This window comes from Triturus cristatus, chromosome 6 (genome assembly GCF_964204655.1).
Source record: "Triturus cristatus chromosome 6, aTriCri1.1, whole genome shotgun sequence".
NCBI classification, from domain to species: domain Eukaryota; kingdom Metazoa; phylum Chordata; class Amphibia; order Caudata; family Salamandridae; genus Triturus; species Triturus cristatus.
In genome coordinates, this window is record NC_140589.1 from 1,258,376,397 (window position 1) to 1,258,395,582 (window position 19,186).

General features: G+C 39.8%; 1 protein-coding gene across 4 annotated transcripts in view; it reads left to right on the forward strand.

Annotated features, from left to right (window-relative positions):
* The window catches only part of LOC146821271 (uncharacterized), an 838,501-nt gene that overhangs the window by 303,578 nt on the left and 515,737 nt on the right, over positions 1-19,186 (forward strand). For all 4 annotated transcript variants that reach the window (XM_085612209.1, XM_085612210.1, XM_085612207.1 and 1 more), the window contains exon 8: positions 9,619-9,763. In XM_085612209.1, coding sequence (XP_085468335.1) covers positions 9,619-9,763 — 145 coding nt within the window. The remainder of the gene's footprint in view (positions 1-9,618; positions 9,764-19,186) is intronic.

Below are 19,186 nucleotides of genomic sequence, written 5' to 3' on the forward strand. Positions count from 1 at the left end.
CACCCCATTTGGTTATTTTACTGGAAACCACATCAATGCCCTTTTAAAAAAAATCTCACATAAGGGTTTGTGATCAGTTCTAACTTCAAAAACACCTCCCCACAAAAGATTCTTAAGTTTCTTCACCGACCAATAAACTGCAAGAGCTTCCCTCTCTACTACTGAATATAGCAATTCAGATCCTCTCAAACTCCTTGACAAAAACAAAATTACTTCATCATGTCCTTGGTCTTTTTGTAGAAGAACAGCTCCCAGGCCTTTCAGGCTGGCATCAGTTATTAAGACAGATCTCTTCTCTGGGTCAAAACTACTTAACTTAGGTGCTGAAATCAACTTCTCCTAAAGAATGCAAAATTCTCGTTCACATTTTACGTCCCATACAAATTCACACCCCTTTGACAACAAAGCTTTCATACCAACACACAAAGAGGCAAAACCTTGAATAAACTTGCTATAATTTTCCGCCATTCCTAAAAAACACATTAATTCTTCTTTATTGGTGGGAGAGTGCATTTTCTGTATGGCTACAACTAGATCTTCTTTCGGCAAATTGAGTGACCAAGATAGTCAATAGAATCTCTTCTGAACTTGCATTTTTCAATTTTAACAGTTAAATTGAATTCATCAAGTCTGCTCAAAACATTCAACACTCATGTTGTGTTCCTTGTTATCTAATCCAAAAATTAATATATCATCCTGATATATTCTGACACCAGGAAGTCCCTTCAAAACATTCTCCAATGCCCTCTGGAAGACAGAGGCCACTGAGACCAAACCAAAAGGAAGTCTGACAAAACGGTAAGTACCAAAAAGAGTAACAAATGCTGTTAAATCCTTTGATTTCTCGTCTAACCTAATCTGATGATACCCAGATTTAAGATCGATGGTGCTAAACACCCTTGCCCCTTTTAACAGCATTAACATGTCCGCAATTTTCGGTAGAGGGTACCGGTCCACCACCACATGCTTGTTCAATTCCCTAAGGTCCACACATAGACGAAGAGAGCAATCAGCATTTTTAGCAGCTACAACTGGAGCAAGCCATTGAGTTGCTTCAACTTCCTCAATGATACAATCGTTTTTGAGGCGTTCTAATTCTCTCTGCACTTGCTCTCTGCCTGCTACAGGAACATTGCGTACTTTGCAGCACACAGGTTTAGCACCATCTATCAAGCGAATGTGATGAACATAGTTTTGCAGACAACCTAATGTTTCACAAAACACCTTAGAAAATTTTTGTCTCAACATTTGTATAAACTCTTTAGCTGGATCACGATCAGTAGCCGCAATTGACTTAGTGTTAAAGTTCACTTTCAACTTAATGGGTGGTGATGCATTCGGGTCTAAGATTACCCCAAGATCCCTCTGGTGAAATCAGCTTAATATACTGTCACCTTTTTGTGAAATGTATATTTTAGCATTGGTTAATCTTTTTTTATAATCACGTAATCCCCAGAAATAACCAAACAATTTAATTGGCTCTCCCCCATACGCAAAAGGCTTAATATCGGGATAAAAGACCTTGATTTTGTCTTTAACTTCTTTCAGATAAAATTCCTTTGAAACTATGGTGATCTTGGCACCGGAGTTAAAAAGAACATTCATTGGTTTACATTCAACCAAAATCTCATCAGTTGGGCAATTTTTTACTCTCTTCATTTTGAACAACTTATACTTTAATCTGACCACAATCAACTGGGTCAAAAAATTCATATGAATTATCTCCATCACGATATATTTCACTAACCTTTCCTTTGTAAGTTTTAACCCTGCACGCAACAGAAAAATATTGTTTCCTTTTACATTTATTGCAGGTGGCTTTCCAACCTGGGCTTTGCTTGTCATTTGCCAGATGACCCATCTATCTACAGCGGAAACATTTTACTTGAGACCAATTAAAACCAGTATTTTTCTCTGGAAATGTTCTTTTGTTTTTAAGTTCTTTGTTATTTACACTCTTTTGAAGCTTGTTTAATAACTTGTACAGTGTTTTTATCTTTTTTCTCACCATCTTTATCACCTCAACACATTTAAGAGAATGTTCAATTCTTTTTGCAGTGACAATCACATCTTCCAAAGATGGTTCATCCTTTTGCTATTTTTCTAGAGGCTAATTTCCTGAGGGAGGTTACATAATTTTCAATTGTTTTGTCATCTAATTGAGATCTACGACCAAAATGATACCTTTCAAGGATGGTACTGACCTTTGGCAGATAGTGCTTGTCTAATTTAGCTATGCATATTTCGTATTCATTGAGGTCCCGATCTTGAATTTCATGAAGATGATCAAAAACTTCCTGGCCCTCGGATCCTAGGCAATGTAATAATAAGGTTGTCTTCCTTTCCGCGATCAAGGAAGAATCACACACTCTAGCATATCGTTCAAACACATTACGCCATTTTTGGATCTCCAGGTGATGACAAAAAGAAAGGGGGTGCAGTTACATTTTGCATATTTTTGTAATGAATATTCCTTCCACAATAAAACTGTAGGAATGTAAAAGTTGTAGTTAGGTGAGAATATTAGCACATAGTCATTAAACGTGGAAAGAGCGTGTGAAGGTAAACTAAGTCACTGTAATGAAACGCAGGATTTTACCAAAAATTGCTGACTTTGAGCTGAGAGTGTATCTTAAGCAGCATTCAAAATATCATAAATAAAGTGTGCGTGTCACTGAAGTGGCACACAAGGTAAAACGAAGTGTGTGCCACTGATGAGGCACACAAAATTCTTCCTCTTTTATTTTTTTTAATAAAACAAAAAAAATAAAGCATATGCATGAAACACGTGTGTAATTATTCCAAGTGTGCATGTCCCTGAAGTGGAATGACATGCAGTGTGCAATTTTAAGTGTGCGTGTCACTGAAATGACATGCAAACAATTTCCTTCTGCTTAAGTGTGCGTGTCACTGAACAAAATGCATTTGAATTATTACAAAGTGAGCATGTCACTGATGTGGCACGCAGAACCTTTCATTAATTTTCTTGTTTTTGAGTGTGCGTGTCACTGAGATTACACGCAAGGTGTAAATACTAGTTACTGGTATCCAGGCAACAGGCATATCAAAAATGGCCACCACATAGTCTGCGTTTGCGTGGGAAGCGTCAAGACGTCAAAGACAAGACGCACATCACATGATGATGAAGACGCGCTTGTCCGTCAAAGGCGTTTGGAGTCTTATGGCGCAATCACACTCGATCCGCATCGAGACAGGTAGGAATGCAAGCCATTCCAACAATTGTTTTGAATTTAAAAGATGCTTCCCAGTCGCGAGCGACACCGCTGTCCAGGGAGCCCAAAATACACAACGCTTGAAGGAACATAAAAATAATATAGGTGAGGAAATGCGATCAGACCCCCCACACACTGCACAAAAATTCTAGGGGAAAATAAAAACAAATAGGCACCTCATAAGTAGAGCAACAGTGTCAACAGTAAAGCGTGGCAATGGGAGGAAGTGAATAGGTTAAAGCTCACGAAGCGCCCGTCTTAAGCAAATTCCTCCAGAGATGTTCTAATTTTAAACAAAAGCCTCCGGTGAGTGTCTCTCAGTTTATAGTAATTACAGATGACACTTGCTTGAATAATGAAGATGGAGATTTAAGATATAAACTCCATTCCTTGCTCCTAGTTTAACATAGGAAAGTCTGACTATTTCAATAAGGATTAAACACACAGTACCTTAAATATGCATGAAGCAGATTACTTTCCTAGAAGAAAATTATCATAGTAGTGTTGAGATCCTTCCCAGAAGAGTAGAGCCATCCTCTGTCGCCAAGTGTAAGAATCCAGCAAACGCAGTATGGATTAATGAATGTAGGTTTATTCCAGGAAAAGGATCCCATCCACAGACAAGCTGTTACTCGAGTACAAGCCAGGCTCTAACGGATTAAAGACCGTACTTACATCATAACATTCTCTAACACCTGGGAACAAGTACAGAACCTTAGGATGCCACATCCTTCTCTTCTAATAGCTTGTTTTGCAGGTCTAGTTTCCCAGGCCTATCTTTCTCTACTTCTCTTAGTATCACATCATGAGTGTCAATTTCGTCTACCAGTGTACCGCGAACTCGCACTATATTCGCGATGCACTGCCCTTTGATCAACATTTTAAAGGAGTCCCATTTGGACAGTGCTGATGTGGCAGTACCTGCATTGTCTGAAGTAATTCTGGATCCCTTCCCCTGCAGTATAGCAAAAAACCATGATGCAATGTTGTCCATTCCCAGAGCAGTTGGTGGTAGCCACCGTGGCCACTGCACATTCTGTCCTGCTGTAGTTGGCCCTGGGTGAGACAGTGCTGTTTAGCTGTCTTCCGGCCTTATGACAGCTGTGATCGCCATACATGCTGTTGGGGATCTGGTACTCTGGGCCTGTGTTTCGATCCAGTCCTACACTTCTTGCGAGTCTGAAGAATTTGGTGCCGGCACTTGTTACTAGGCTGAGTTTTGCTGGAAACTGAATTGCATATTTCAAATTAATCAGCCAGAGTAGTTTTTTAACCACTTGGAATGATGCCCACAGTTTCAGCACCAGCATGGTTAAGTTTGGAAACAGAAGCACACTTCTGTTTTCAGTGGGTAGGTCTGTTTTTTTGCCTGCCTGCTTAGGATATGATCCAGGTCACAGTAATGCAACAGTTTGGCCACCACAGGTCAAGGTGGCACCCCTGCTGTTGGAGGCCAAGCCGGGAGGGACCCTATGTGCTCCTTCCAGGGCAAAGAAGGGAGACAGTCCCTCTAGTGCAATTTTCTCTCTTATCCAAGTTTCCAGAAATGCATTCATAATGTCTGTCCCTTCAATTCGCACCGGTAGGCCTATTATTTGTATATTATTCCTTTGAGCCAAACCCTCATTTCGTCCCTATATTCCAATGTTCTGTTCCTTTCCTCTATCTCTAGTATTTGAACAGTTATTGCTCCTGTAGCCGGTCCCAGCTCTCCAATACCTTTTTCATAAGTAGAGATTTTTTTCAACCATCTTGCATTGATCATCGCCTAGTATGCCAATAGCTACTACCACAGTATCTATTTTGATTTCTAGGGCTTATCTGGTATCCTTGATAACGATAAGCATGGGGTCTTGTGTAGTCACAGGGGCGTTACTGTGGTCCGGGACAAACCAGCAGGGTCATCTTCCATGAGTCAAGTCATGGTGGCAGCATACTGTTAATCGATAGACAGATTTTTTCATTTGAAATGCCTGCCCACTATTCTCTGATATGTAGTGCAAAACAGAAGAATTCTTCCCTTTCAGACTCCAGGCACAGTAATGGATGCTTCATAATGAGTTACAGCTCTTGTACCAGGAGGAAAGTCATGAAATGTACCCCCCGATATCATGTTCTTTCTATTTAGGGAGTCTCCAATTCAGTTCTTATGTGTGCATCAGTGTCTTAACACAATGTCTCTAGGACCGCTCCATGCTGATTTCCCCTGGTATCATGTGCTGGGGAATTCTCTGCCGCCCTGGTCTGTCTGTTTCTTACTCATATTTTTGCAACTAGTTCGTGTATGATGGTTGCCTCTGCTGCAATGGCCTGGGCATGCTTACTCCCCCTGTGTAGGTCCATGCTGTACTATAGGTTGCACTCCTTTATAGTGCTCAGGCTCAACCTGTATCAATCAGGCCTTGTCTCTGTTTTGCCAGGGGGGGCAGCAAGGCAGCCCCGCCACTTGCATTATGCCGTTCCCTCAGGGCGACCCCCATGGCCCAGCAGCATGGTCCTGGGACTATGTGCACAAGAGGCTCACTTCTCTCTCACAGCTGGCAGCCACTTCCTGAACATCCCTGCGGTGTCTGATCGGGCCAGCTTTCCAGGCTGGAAGTTCCGCCCATGCACCGCTCTGCAGACGCGGGACGGCTTACCACCAGGCAGGTCCCTCAGCTCCTCCAGGTTTAAAAAGGGTAGTCCATCCCGCAGTGTCGACGTTTGTGAAGCTTTGCTTGCCTGGCTATCAGCTTAGACGTATCTGCTGCTGGTGGCTGCCATCTTAGTTTTCCCTTGCAGCCTCCGTCAACAGCTAAATAATGCAGGTACCGGTCAATTTAATTGCTTTGCCTTAACTTTCAAATGTAGATTTTTTCATTCAGCTTTGGGGCAATGGTGGCAGTATAATAGGATGGTGCCGGGTAGTGGCACTCAGCCAAGAGCTCGGAGAGGTGATGCTTATCACCTTCCCCACACATGAAGGGTTTCTGTTAATTCTACTGGTGCAAATTAGTCCTGAGCAGAGCTCACAGAGTTTCTCTGCAGAATTCCACAGAGTTGCTGAAAAACTCAGCCAAATTCCACTGAGTGCAGCGAGCGTGTTGAGAGCTTGGCCACCCCGACAGATATTATCTAAAGATAACACTGGGACCTCTCAAGATAAGTAGTACAAATGCATTGTTGGAGAGAACTTCTGGGCTAAAGTATTCTCAAACACTCCGTCTGGATCCCCAACCCTCTTTGACAGGAGCCTACTTCTGATGTGTGGATTCTGGGGAAGTATGCTGATTTGGGGTTTGGGACCGTGCAGAAGAATGTGTCCCACATCTCATCTTTAGTGTTGGGCAGTGAGGTGGTGTTGGGGTCTGTCAGAGTACATTAATCACGTGGGCTTCTCCTATTACTTTGGCCACTCCTCATTATGTCACTCTGCTCAGCCACAGTGTGAGGTTCGAAGGAGACAGAAGGAATAGTCCAACCCCAATCCATATTGTTACTGGGTGCTCCAGCAGCATTCAGTTTATAAACTTTATACTTAAAAACTTTGCAAAATGCAAACACTCTGGAATGTCAGTATTTAAACTGCAGCTCAGTCCATCTTTGCATGTCGAGATGCCCCCTTTTTCTTTTCTTAAAAAGCAAGTTTCAGAAGCTTTCATCGCTCGCCTTTGACTCCTTGGCAACAACAAAGGAGGTTTGAATCAGTCTGCTGATGGTATGTGCACAGTCTGCATTGATGTGATTTCTGTGCATGTCCTGGCCAGTGTCTTCTATATATTTTGATTTGGAACAACTGGAATCATACCCGGATAATATTGGACCAGCTTGCCCCCTTAAACCTCGCATGTATTTTTTTCCTTGTATTTGCCATGGATGTTGCTGGCTTTGCTAGACTGTGCAGAAGCTCATGAGACAAGTCCTTGCTTTAAAAAAACAACCTCTCCTCACTTCAATGTTGATTTTGACAAATCTCTCCACCATTCAGTAGTTACTTCCAAATCTTCTATGACTGTATGTAATTTTCTGCCAATGTTGTCAGCAATTGCAATGCTTAAGGGATATTTCAGATTTTCAGCTGATGCATGTCTAATTCTGTAGTACTTAAGGAAGACTGCCTTAAGTGCCAGTTCTTGAATGTGTAGGCTAACTTCCATGTGCACTGTGTGTTTTTGGTGGAAATTGGAAAGTGCCTTTCCTGTAGATTTTGCATTGGAGCTCAGCTAGAAGTAGCCCAATTTAGCTTGAAAGGCATGTTGTCCATAGGAGAATGTTAGTAGAAACATGGCTCTTTAATTTAAGGATAGCCTACGCCAAAGAGCTTGTGAGTTTTGCATTAATCCTGAAGATGGTGAAGATGAGAACAGAAGACCTATTTATATGCAAAATAATTGATAACTTCAGGAGCCATTGTCAGAAATACTTTTGACTAGTGGTAGTATAAAGGGGTGAAGTCCAACTTCCTGGATCCCTCCTAAACTTTTTTTCTCTCTTATCCTGTATAATTCACAGGTCGTTATTTTAGTTTTAGATTTATTTCCTATAGATTCATTTTATTGACTATATATGTGCAGCTGGCCCAGGGTGCACTCTACTTTGGTTTGGACAAGGATATCCAAGGTGTCTGTATGTTGCAGGAGTTGAATGGATTTGTTTTGAGTTTGAATACTGAGAGAAATTTAAATGATTTGCTGGGTGATATCCTAGACGCAAGACACTGACCTGTAGAGTTCAGTGAATCACCATTGAGACAAAAGCCTAGATTTAGGACACAGGTGACTGGTTGAGCCTCATAGTCAGGCCATTATACAGGTGATCAAAGAAGCATTTGAATCAGACCAGAGTACTTTAGAGTACACAGTGGATGAGTTGGATTGGGTTGTAGAGAAAAAGCAAAGTTGATTGACTTTTTTTAAACTTCCCTCCAGATATGTTGCTTGACATGGCAAAGCAAGCAGATTATTAGATACATTTTTGTGGTGTATGATTAATTGCTTTAAAGGCACTTGTGTGACTGAGCCAGCTACAGGACTTTGGCCAGTGAAGCTCAACCCTGCTTCTACAATACTGGGCCTCAAGCCTGTGGAAATGGTGAGCCTATCTAAGGTGGATTGGAGAAATTAAACAATGTTACTGAAAGCAAAACATGTGGCACTACTATGGAAGACCTAAATTGTCCTATCTGTGCAGGAATGGGCGGGCAAGCTATGGACACTGAACGACATTGAGAAACCAACATTGAGTATTGACAATATGAACCACAAATTTCATTTACAGTGACATATTTACAGTGACATAATCCTGTAGGCTATATCAAGCAAGGGCCTGGTCTATGGATGTCCTAGATATATAAGGTCATTCTGATGAGCATTGTAGTGGAAGAGTCCCTTTTTCCCTGAATGTTTTATCCTCCTAAGTCTAAATGCGTAAGATGATTATTTCTCTGCAGTGCCACTGTTGTGTATACCATTGTACCTGCAAAGTTGTTATATGGGGGTTAATGGGATGAGGGTGGGATGGGGTATTTTTTTGTGCTATGGAAAGCTCAGTAAAACTTTCTTGGAACAAAAGTAGACCTTTATTTTATGTCAATGCAAGAGGATATGTGTAATGTTACGGGTTGTTTCCTGGTAGCCTTATTTCAAACTTGTATAGGGCTGGGAACAATATAAATATTGAACCAATTAATTGAATATTTTTTGTATTAGCATTGAAAATTGAACTTTCAAACACTGATTGGCCTCTTAATTTTTTAATTAAACTATGGGAAGTGGATAATGCAATTCTGAAAGTTATTGTTCTCAATGTTACTGATACTTTATTGGAATTATTTGCACATATAATGCACTTTGACCTCTCTTTCCGCAATTCAAATATGATTGTCTCATCTGCCCTTAAGTATATTTGTTATTTTTTAAGATGTCAAAATGATTTCTGCACACATCTGGTGTGCTTCGATTTGACAAGAAAGAACACTGTTCTTTCTTTGCTTAAGCTGTCAATTTTGGGGAAGATTATGGTTTTTCATTCTTTATATTCCTAAATCTTACACATATATTTAACATTTAATGTAATGTATCTTCTTCAGCATTGTATTAAATGTAATTTGTAAAGCTGAGCTTGTTTTTTTCACTGTAACTCCTTTTTACAGATTGCAATTGAGAGGATTCAAAATTCTTCATATTACTTATTTCTTAAATGTAAAAAAATTTCAACACCCAAATTCACTTATTTTATGGTTCACAAACTACTATTAGGACTTGTGGATCACATTTTGTTAATTGAAATATAATTTGCAGGAAAAACAGGTGTCTCTACCTGTTGAACTTGTAGTAAGTTTTTTATTTGTGAAAGTGTAAGGCTGTTTTATGCCATATCATTCATATTGTGGTTTATTTCACTCTAGAGATTCCAGTAATCCCGTTGTGTGGGAAAATATTGATGAGCTAGACCTAGATTTACTTGAGTTGGAAGTCTTGTTCTGTAAAATGGCTGCAAAGGAGTTGAAGAAACCAATACCTGATGTCACCACTACAACAAATTCTAAACAAGTATGTACTTCTTTATATTATATATTAAAAATGTTGTTGTACATTGTGTAGGCAAACTACAGTGACTTTAGAATACAACTGGAAATTTCATAGAATGAGAAGCACCCAATTCAGAAACCGTTGATTTTTGGAATTAGTTACTGCCCATCCAGGATCAGTTACTTGTAAAATTGTAGTCCTATCACCCCTCTTACTCTTGTCTGACTACCGCCTCCACGATTAAAAATAAAACAAATAACATAGACCAGGCATCAAATTAGTTTTCAATATAACCCATTGAGAAGAATATATATCCAGTTTCTCACACAGTTCAGATGTCTAGCTGCTAAAAATCTCCTAAGCAAATATCCTGTCACAGGATACTAGTGCTGTGACTTAAATGTAGCTTTTTCCAACAGACTGGCAATACGTTCATGCTCAAAATAATTGGCAACTCATGATTCCCTTTTACCTCTTTTTTAGGTTATGGGCATCTTTAAAAACATAAACCAGTCTAGCCTGCTTTGTTATCCTGATTTTGTACAGTTACTAAATATTTTTCATTCACCTGCCTAATTGTTTTAAAACGCTTGTAAATGTGATAGTCTGGTTTTTGTTGTTGTAAATTGTACTGTCAATATCTTGAAATACAGTGGTACGCATTCACACACCACATAGATGGAATCACTGATGCTACCGTATTTTGAGTCTTAGCTGTTAAGCATGAGTCATAACGTGACAGACATGGAAAAACATGTGAGGAGTTGGTTGCCAGATAACGGGTATTCTATCTATATAAGTGACTGCACACAACGGTACCTATACATCAATGCAGTATTTACTCCAAGTTCAAAATCATCCTATAGCATATGCAAACTTTATGCTGATGCTCTTCTTATAGATAACTGCTAATTGTAATGCAAAATGTATTTGATATGATGGGGTTGGAATTGTCTTGCAGAAATTAAATATTTTGCTTCTATAAAACCTTTTACTCTTAAAATCCTAATATCACATAGGGTGAATAGCCTAATATCTGGAAACAATCAGGCATTTGATCGATCACTTTAATTCTTTGAGCAATTCTGTTTAGTTCTACCATTCATTAATGTGAATAGTATTGAGGATTAAATTAATGATAGGTGAGCAATTTTAAAATGTAAAATACTGTTAATTGTGCTTAATACAAACTCTGTATTCTCTTGCCTTTTATAATTCAGCATTATAATCTGCTGCTGAGGGCTATAGCTCGTGCCAAAGACCCTGAACAAGATTTATGCGGCATGGGCTTTTAACAATAGGGAGGACCTTTACCAACTGGTGTAGCCCAAGGTAAAAAGGCTATAGTTCTATTAGCACATTCTATACACAGAGGGTAGAAAAATCTAAATTCAAAAGGCAGAAACAGAAAGGCAGATATTAGTGTTGGACAGACTCTCTGTACCAGCCATTATCGGCCCAGAGACACTTCGTTTTCTTTAGTGGAGCTCTCAACATTAAAATGTTCTAATAGACTAAGGTTTTGTTTTCACAATCAATGTTGGCTTGCGATCACTATTGCCAAAGCACACACAGATGTACTTCACATGGTCTTTGCCATCCCACATAAACGAGAGATTATCTGTCTCTTTGATCCTGAGAACTACACATTTGCTAAATTCCTTCATTGACCCATCCAAGACCAGTTTTTTGCCAGTGCCCGATCACTAAATTTGCATAGGTATGTGCAAAGAAGAAATCCTATGGCGATTCCATAGATCGGCAGACCCACCACTCTGGACAAAAAAGCAAAAATTTGATAAAACCAACACCCATTATTAGCTTCAACTTTGTGTGAGCTATTTGAGACCACCATCTGGAGTATAATAATCAATCAGTCATAGTATACCATTTTCCTCAGTGCATTTTCTAGCCAATAGTTAATTTAGAAAAAAATATTTTAGCTCAGCGCCTTGGTGTGGTTACTGTATACTAAGGATGCCTATTGAGTTCACTGCATGCCTTTCTTTCACCACCCTACAAGTCTTCTCATTATCTTACTAATGAGAGTTCTTGGCATATTTTCTTTCTCCAAGTGTCATTGCTTTTCTAGCTTTCGCTTCCTTCTTTAATCCTCTTCTTCCATGCTCCTGTTCAAAGTCTGACCCTATCACCTAAAAGGAGTGCCGATGTCAACCAGCTGCAACCACTGGCATAAATGAAGCACTGCTTTAAACTTCCTACTTCTGTAAAGTTAGACCATTTCATTGTAGCAAATAAATATCCTAGAATCCAATGGAAATCCATAGTCCTCTTTAACACCTACTTGGGATCCCATACATAGAAGAGTAGGGTTTAACCTATAAAAATACACATGGGTGGTGTTAAGATGATGCATTCTCCATTAAACACACCTTGTTCCCAGAACCGGTCTAACAAAAGGACTGATGTACCTTTGGTGGCAACAAACACAGCACTGCAATAATGTGAAATCTTTAAAAAATTGGAGTCCTCCCACTTGATCGGAATATCTGCATATCACCATTAAGATCAGAGTGCATCTAAGATTGAGTGTAATTCGAAGGATCACTTGATAATTTCTTGTAGAAGGTAGTATCAAACAAGTGTTTTTCTGTTTCACTGCTATGATACATAATACGGGGTACAACAGTCCCAATTTGCTTTCCTTTTTTAATTTTTTAGTTTGGAACTTTTATCACAAATCTCATTCAATGGCTATTTTCCAAACAGTACAAGGCCATGATGGTGACCAAGATAATGTATAGGTTACCTTTAGCATTGTGATACATAGTGTAGGAGCCTGTGGACATTCCAAGTATGGTTTCAAGATTTAGCACCCAACTTAGAATTCATCCATGGGAAATCCTGATGGCTCTTGACAAGGTCAATGGACCTTTGCCCCTGTATAAGAACAAAGCTAGAATGAAACATAAACTATGCATATATCAACAATTAGTTTAAAGGTTGTCAAAGATAAGTTGGTAACGCTTTCAACACCTTTATTTATTATAAAGGATTAGTAGTATTTGTCAATTTTATTCAAATTGGTTGGTTCACAGAAATATCAATGAAAGATTGATTAGTGACAACATAAATCAATACACAGTGTTCCATAAAGGAATGCATCACTAAACTAGTTAAATGACCTACCTATTCTAACTAGAACCCATAAGGAGTTCCTTTTGTAAAAGAGCAAAGTGAGAATAGAAGAACTTCTTCTCATAAGGAGTCATTTTGGAAACGCCATAGAGTTTCCTACAGCTGCAGTAGCAGCCATCAATAATAGAATGATTTCTGCAGTAGCATTAGCCAAACTGGGTCCTATGTACAATAAAATAAGTCACCTTTAGCATTAGCTGTTGGTAACAAATAAAGGATCAACTCTCCAGGAGAAGAGTCGAAAGGCATGGATGATGGATCTGGGTCTCTAAGTCTTGTATCTGGCCTGCTGGGCTCTTGCTCGCATCTGCTTCTCATGCTCCTACCGCTTCTGATAATGAGCTAGGAACACTCAATCTGAAATCCCAAATATTGTATCAAACCTATTAGATTTAGACTCTTCTGAACCAATGGAAACCACTCCTCTAATGGTGTCATCAACTTCCAATGTCTCTCCTCCTGATTCCTACGGTAACCATTTACGTTAATACAGTGTTTAAGGACTCTGTCACATGGAGGAAAGTTCTCATGAGAACCTTCTTAGCTAAGCTAAAGATGCGCTTTGAGTTTGTGTGAAGACAAAGGCTTGTCAGTGATGCAAAGGCAAACTAGCAATAATATTCAGATGAAGCATACATAAATCATTATTTGTTATAACAATCACAAGTCTAATTGCATTAAGGTAAATGACCTATCATGGGGTGGGGAAGCTGAATGAACATGGATTATAATCAGCGCATTTTAAGCAAGTTGCTGGTGCTAGGCAAAGTGTTTTAAATAAAGCCTTTTTCTCTTTACTCTTTCTCACAGCTTAATAGACGCTTGAGGCCTAACTAAAAATGCACATTTAAGTCCTCATTGTTAGTCTGTTTTGTTCATTAGTACCACGCATCCTTCTTTGTCTTGATCTCTAATGATCAAGGAATCCTCTCCCTTCAGTGTCTTCAATGCATTCCTTTCCTTGGGTGTGAGATTATCAGTACATGCAGTTTTTTGGAAATGTGCCCTTTGGGAATATTATTCAAGTCCCTACATGCATTTTCAAAATACATATCGCATTAATTATCTGGAGAAAGGTTTGTGGTCCATTTCGATTTTAGATTTAACCCACTGCCGCTCTGTGTCTCGTGTCTAATCCAAGGTGTGATAACGACTAATAACGAATGGCCAGGCCCAGGGGATGGGATCCCTGCGGCCAAAATTGGCCAGGGGAGGGGGCTATGCGACCCCTTTCCTCATTTCTAAATGTGGCTGGGCCGGAGTGATATATATATATATGTGTGTGTGTGTGTGTATGTATGTGTGTGTATATAGGGGACCACACGGTCCCCTCCCCTAATAAATAAACAACAAAAAAATGCCGGCCCTGGGGAAGTCATCATAGGCCCCACCCCCTTTCTCAACCACTCTGCAACGCGGGTCCTCTTGGCGCACAACTTGGTGGGATGTGAAGTCCCCTTGGCCTTGGTCCTTGGGGTCAAACCCCCCCTATTTTTTACCTCCAGTAAGACCCACACAGTGGAATTGCTGAGAGGTGATTCAAGGCCCCACCGCCTTTCTCCACCCCTATGCAAACACACCTGCTGGCACACTACTGTTTGGGGGGGTTAAGTCTCCATAGATGCTGAGGGTCCTTGTGGGGGGGCAACAACCCCTCTTGTTACCTCCTATAAGTCCTATACCGTGTGATTTTGGAGTGCTCGGGGGAGGCTCTGCCCCCTTTCTCCACCACTCTGCGAATACGCCTCCTGGTGCACTACTGGGTGGGGGATTAAGTCCCCTTGGATCCTGAGGGTCGTTGGGGCCAATAACCCCACGTTACCTCCAGTAAGTCCCACACAACTGGATTGCTGAGATTTCATCTGAGGCCCACCTCCTTTCTCTACCACTGTGCAAACGCACCTTTTGGCACACTACTTGTTGGAGAATGAAGACCCTTTGGATGCTGAGGGTCCTTGGGGGGCCAAGAACCTCTCTTGTTGTCTCTAGTAAGTACCACACAGCTGGAATGCTGCCATGGGAGGCCCCAGACCCTTTCTACACTAGTTACAATATGGAATTAAAATGCCAAGGAAATTCACTTTAAAAAAACAAAGATCACAGAGACATTTTAGTTAAGAAGTGAAGTTAAAAATAACCTTAAAAATTAACTGAAAAAACCAAAGGGTACATCAATGTTATAGTTGCGCTCAGATTTCACTTGTAAAAAACCCATAGAAATTCAGCAGTTATAGTTACCTGAGCGAAGTATAAATTATGCCCCACAATGCACTGCTTATGACCTCACATACTACATCACTCATGACATGGTCAGCAACATAACTGATATCTCAAATGGCAACATTGACAGAAGCACTCACACACCCACTTACACCCCCATACAACCTCTCATACACCCACTCACATAACCATTCCCAGACTCGTAAAAGTATTTCTACATCGACTCACTCACCATATTGCCACTCACACACACTCACTTATATAGCCACTCACACAACCACTCACTCACCCATACAGTCACTCACACAACAACACTCGCCCATACATCCATTCAGCACAGCCACTCACCCATACAACCAATCACACTCATTCACACCCCCAAAACAATTTGCGCACCCATTCACATATCCATACAAGTAGTCACACATCCGTTCACTCACCCATACAGCCATTCATACACATGCTCTCCAATACAACCACTCACACACTAATTCACTTAACCAAACTCCCACTCAGAGCCACACACACCCATACAGTACATTTACACATCCAGTCACTCATTCATGCAGCCATTCAGACACCACCAACCCACCTGGCCACCCAGTCACTCTCGCAACCACTCACCCATACATCCACTGACACCCACTCACTCACCAGTACAGCCACTCACTCACCCACACAGCTACACACACACACACACACACTTATACACCCACACTTATACACCCACTCACACACCCATAAAGCCACACAGAAACACACTTGCACATGGATCCACACAGCAATTCACATATATGCTAAAAGTAGTATTACTTGTTGGTAGTACACCTAGTATACTAGTTAAACTTTTCTAGTAGTTTAGAAATTATGTTTAACACTCATAAACTCTTAAAGTACACTTACTGATTGATGTCATCAGTGTAGTCATGAGTGATGTCACTAACCATGTCATGAGTGATGTAATATGTGAGGTATAAACAGTGCATTGCAGAGGCATAAGTTATAGTTAGCTCAGGTAACTATAACTGCTGAATTTCTATGGTCTTGTACGAGTGAAATCTGGGCATAACTAGAACGCCTCTGTAAGCTTTGTTTTTTTTCAATGAATTTCATAGGTTCTTTTTTTTTTTCTCTTTCATAACTATAACGTCCATGTAACCTTTGTTTTTTAAGTGAATGTCTAATGTTAATCCGCTAACTTCCCTGTAACGTTTTTTTTTTTTTCAGTGAAAATATATATATATATATTCACTTAAACCATAGGTTTCACACATGTTATAGTTAGCTGGACATTTCACATGTAAAAAACCAATGAAATTCCCCCGTTATAGTTAGTTCAGATAACTATAACTCGCGCGACCTCAATCCACTGCTCATGACGTCACATATTACATCACTCATGACGTCACATATTACATCACTCATGACGTCACATATTACATCACTCATGACGTCACATATTACATCACTCATGACGTCACATATTACATCACTCATGACGTGGTCAGTGGCATCACTCATGACATCACTGATGACATCATCCTTGTGATGGAGTGGCGGTCGCGCGAGTTATAGTTATCCGAACTAACTATAACGGGGAATTTCATTGGTTTTTTACGAGTGAAATGTCCAGCTAACTATAACATGTGTGAAACCTATGGTTTTTTAAGTGAATTTGCAAGGTTTTTTAAATGCTAATTCCTAACTATAACGTGTGTGAAACCTATGGTTTTTTAAGTGAATTTGTAAGGTTTTTTAAATGCTAGGTTATGTATGTAGTATTATATTTTTTATATATTTATTTTACAATAAACTACCTATGTATATAGTTATAGATTGACTGTATCCTGTAATATGGAATGGCTCGTTTAAAATGTTTTTATTTTTTTTTAATGTTTTTCACGGTGCAAATTTTTGAAAAAAAAATAAAATGTCCTTCAGGGACCCCCTGACAAAGGCTAGGGGGTCAGGAACTCTCTACCCTGCCACCTTTTCACGTTCTCCACCTTTCTTTTTTACTGTCACACACCAAACACAAAAAATGGCGGCCGACACTTCCTGATTTCGACCGATTCGAATGTTGACTGACCTGTAACCACCAATCAGAATTGCGCTTGTGCACATTAGGGTGCGCGCTTATAGATATTTATGTACTTTTAAATGCAATTTTCTCAGGAACTACTGAACAGATTGACACCATATATGCAAAAGGCACATGCCTGACCTGAGGACTACCTCTTTGCCAAATTTCAAGTAATTCTGTTCAGCCGTTCGGGCTGTACCTTCGACTAAAGGTCCTATGGGAAAATGCATGGGGAAAACGCGTTTTGGGACCCCCCTTTTTTCTCAGCCCCCGCTTGACGAATCATCCCGAGACTTTCAGGGTAGTAGCTGAGCGGAGCGCCCCATTAGTTTTGAAAATTTCCCGAGGATTCGTCAACCGGCGCCAAAGTTATTCAAAATAGAATTTTCAGATTTCCTATGGAATCACGGTCCTAACTATAACTATCTACTGGCGACCGCCAGTAGATTATATATATATATATATATGTGTATATATATACACACACGCACAAAAAAGAAGCCGAGAACTCTGGGTAGTTCTCAAGTTTTGGTGGAATGCAGCTCCTGTATAGAGCACTCAACACCAGCGACACTATAGATCTGCTCACCTGAGCTGAGCAGATCTAGAGTGTCACTGATGTTGAGTGCTCTATACAGGAGCTGATTTCCACCTAAACTTGATAACTACCCAGAGTTGTCTGCTTCTTTTTTGCATAATTTATTTGTCACTCTATGCCTGAAAGGGTATTTGTTTTATATATAGGTGTATATATGTATGTATACATGTGTGTATATTTCTAATGTGTGGCATTTATCTTAAAATGTTTATCCTTGAAAAGTGGTTTTGTCTTCTATTTGAACTATGCATTTTCATTGAATCAGACCATGATATCTTAAATGCACCCCTCTAGTCTTTTCTCACATTTAAGTTAGTTCATTTCTTAGAATTTATGCAAATCATATTTGTTTCCTGTTGTGTTTTGTTTATCATTTTAAGTGAATTGTCTCTTTTGACTAAATCTATAATTTCATGTCACTTTGTCCATTTGCAAGGTTTTTATTTTGAGGCACACTTTGGCCCCTATGTTCGGGTTTATTTACTCACTGTTTGGGACACTAAATCCAGTGTCCACAATCTTTTATGCACTGCCACATCATACTCAACCTGACTGAGCAGTCACTTGTGCTCAACTTCCTGTTGAGTTCTATCATGTCTGTTACCTGCTCGTCTAGGACAGTTTCTAATATCTGTCTCTCCCCCCCCCCCCCCCCCCCCATATATTGTCAGACCCACCCAGCCCACCCAGATTAAGCATTTGTCTTACTTTGGCTTCCATATTTCTTCTGGGTTTCAGGAATTTTTCTTTTTTGCTTTTCTTGTAAAGAGCTCTGCTACAACCTGCACTGGTAATGTTGTTTAACTCGGGGCTACTACAGTACTGTGGCACTGTAATAATACTGTTGTGTGTGAATTTATAGGCACATTGAAGAAACATTCTCTTTTAATACACCCATTGGCATTAACACACCTAGAAAATGTCCTTTTGTTTTAAAGCACAATCTGTTTGAAAAGACGGAGGGAATACTCTTCTCCAAAGTACTGCTCCTTGTTTATGCATAATGTCACGGTGTGCAAGTCAAGAGTGCCTACATATGCCTGCATCCCAAACAGCCCTCAATGGGTAATGCACCTTAAGATCGACTCGGGAATATAATTTATTATCATTTAGATTATTGTGGGAAACATTTGTCAAGAATATCATGAGAGAAAATATTGAAGGTAATGGTATTGTTTGTTACTTTGTTGAAAATATTGAGATAAATGTGTATTTAATTTTTTATGTAAAATGTGTTTTTCCTTCAGAAGTTTTGATTTTTTTAAATATAGATATGAGCAATTTATTTTTAATGCTATTGTTTTGTCGGTAGGTACCTTGCCCACTTTGTAGCATTTCTTATCCATCCCCAAGCAAACAATCACACATTTCACCTCCTTGCCTA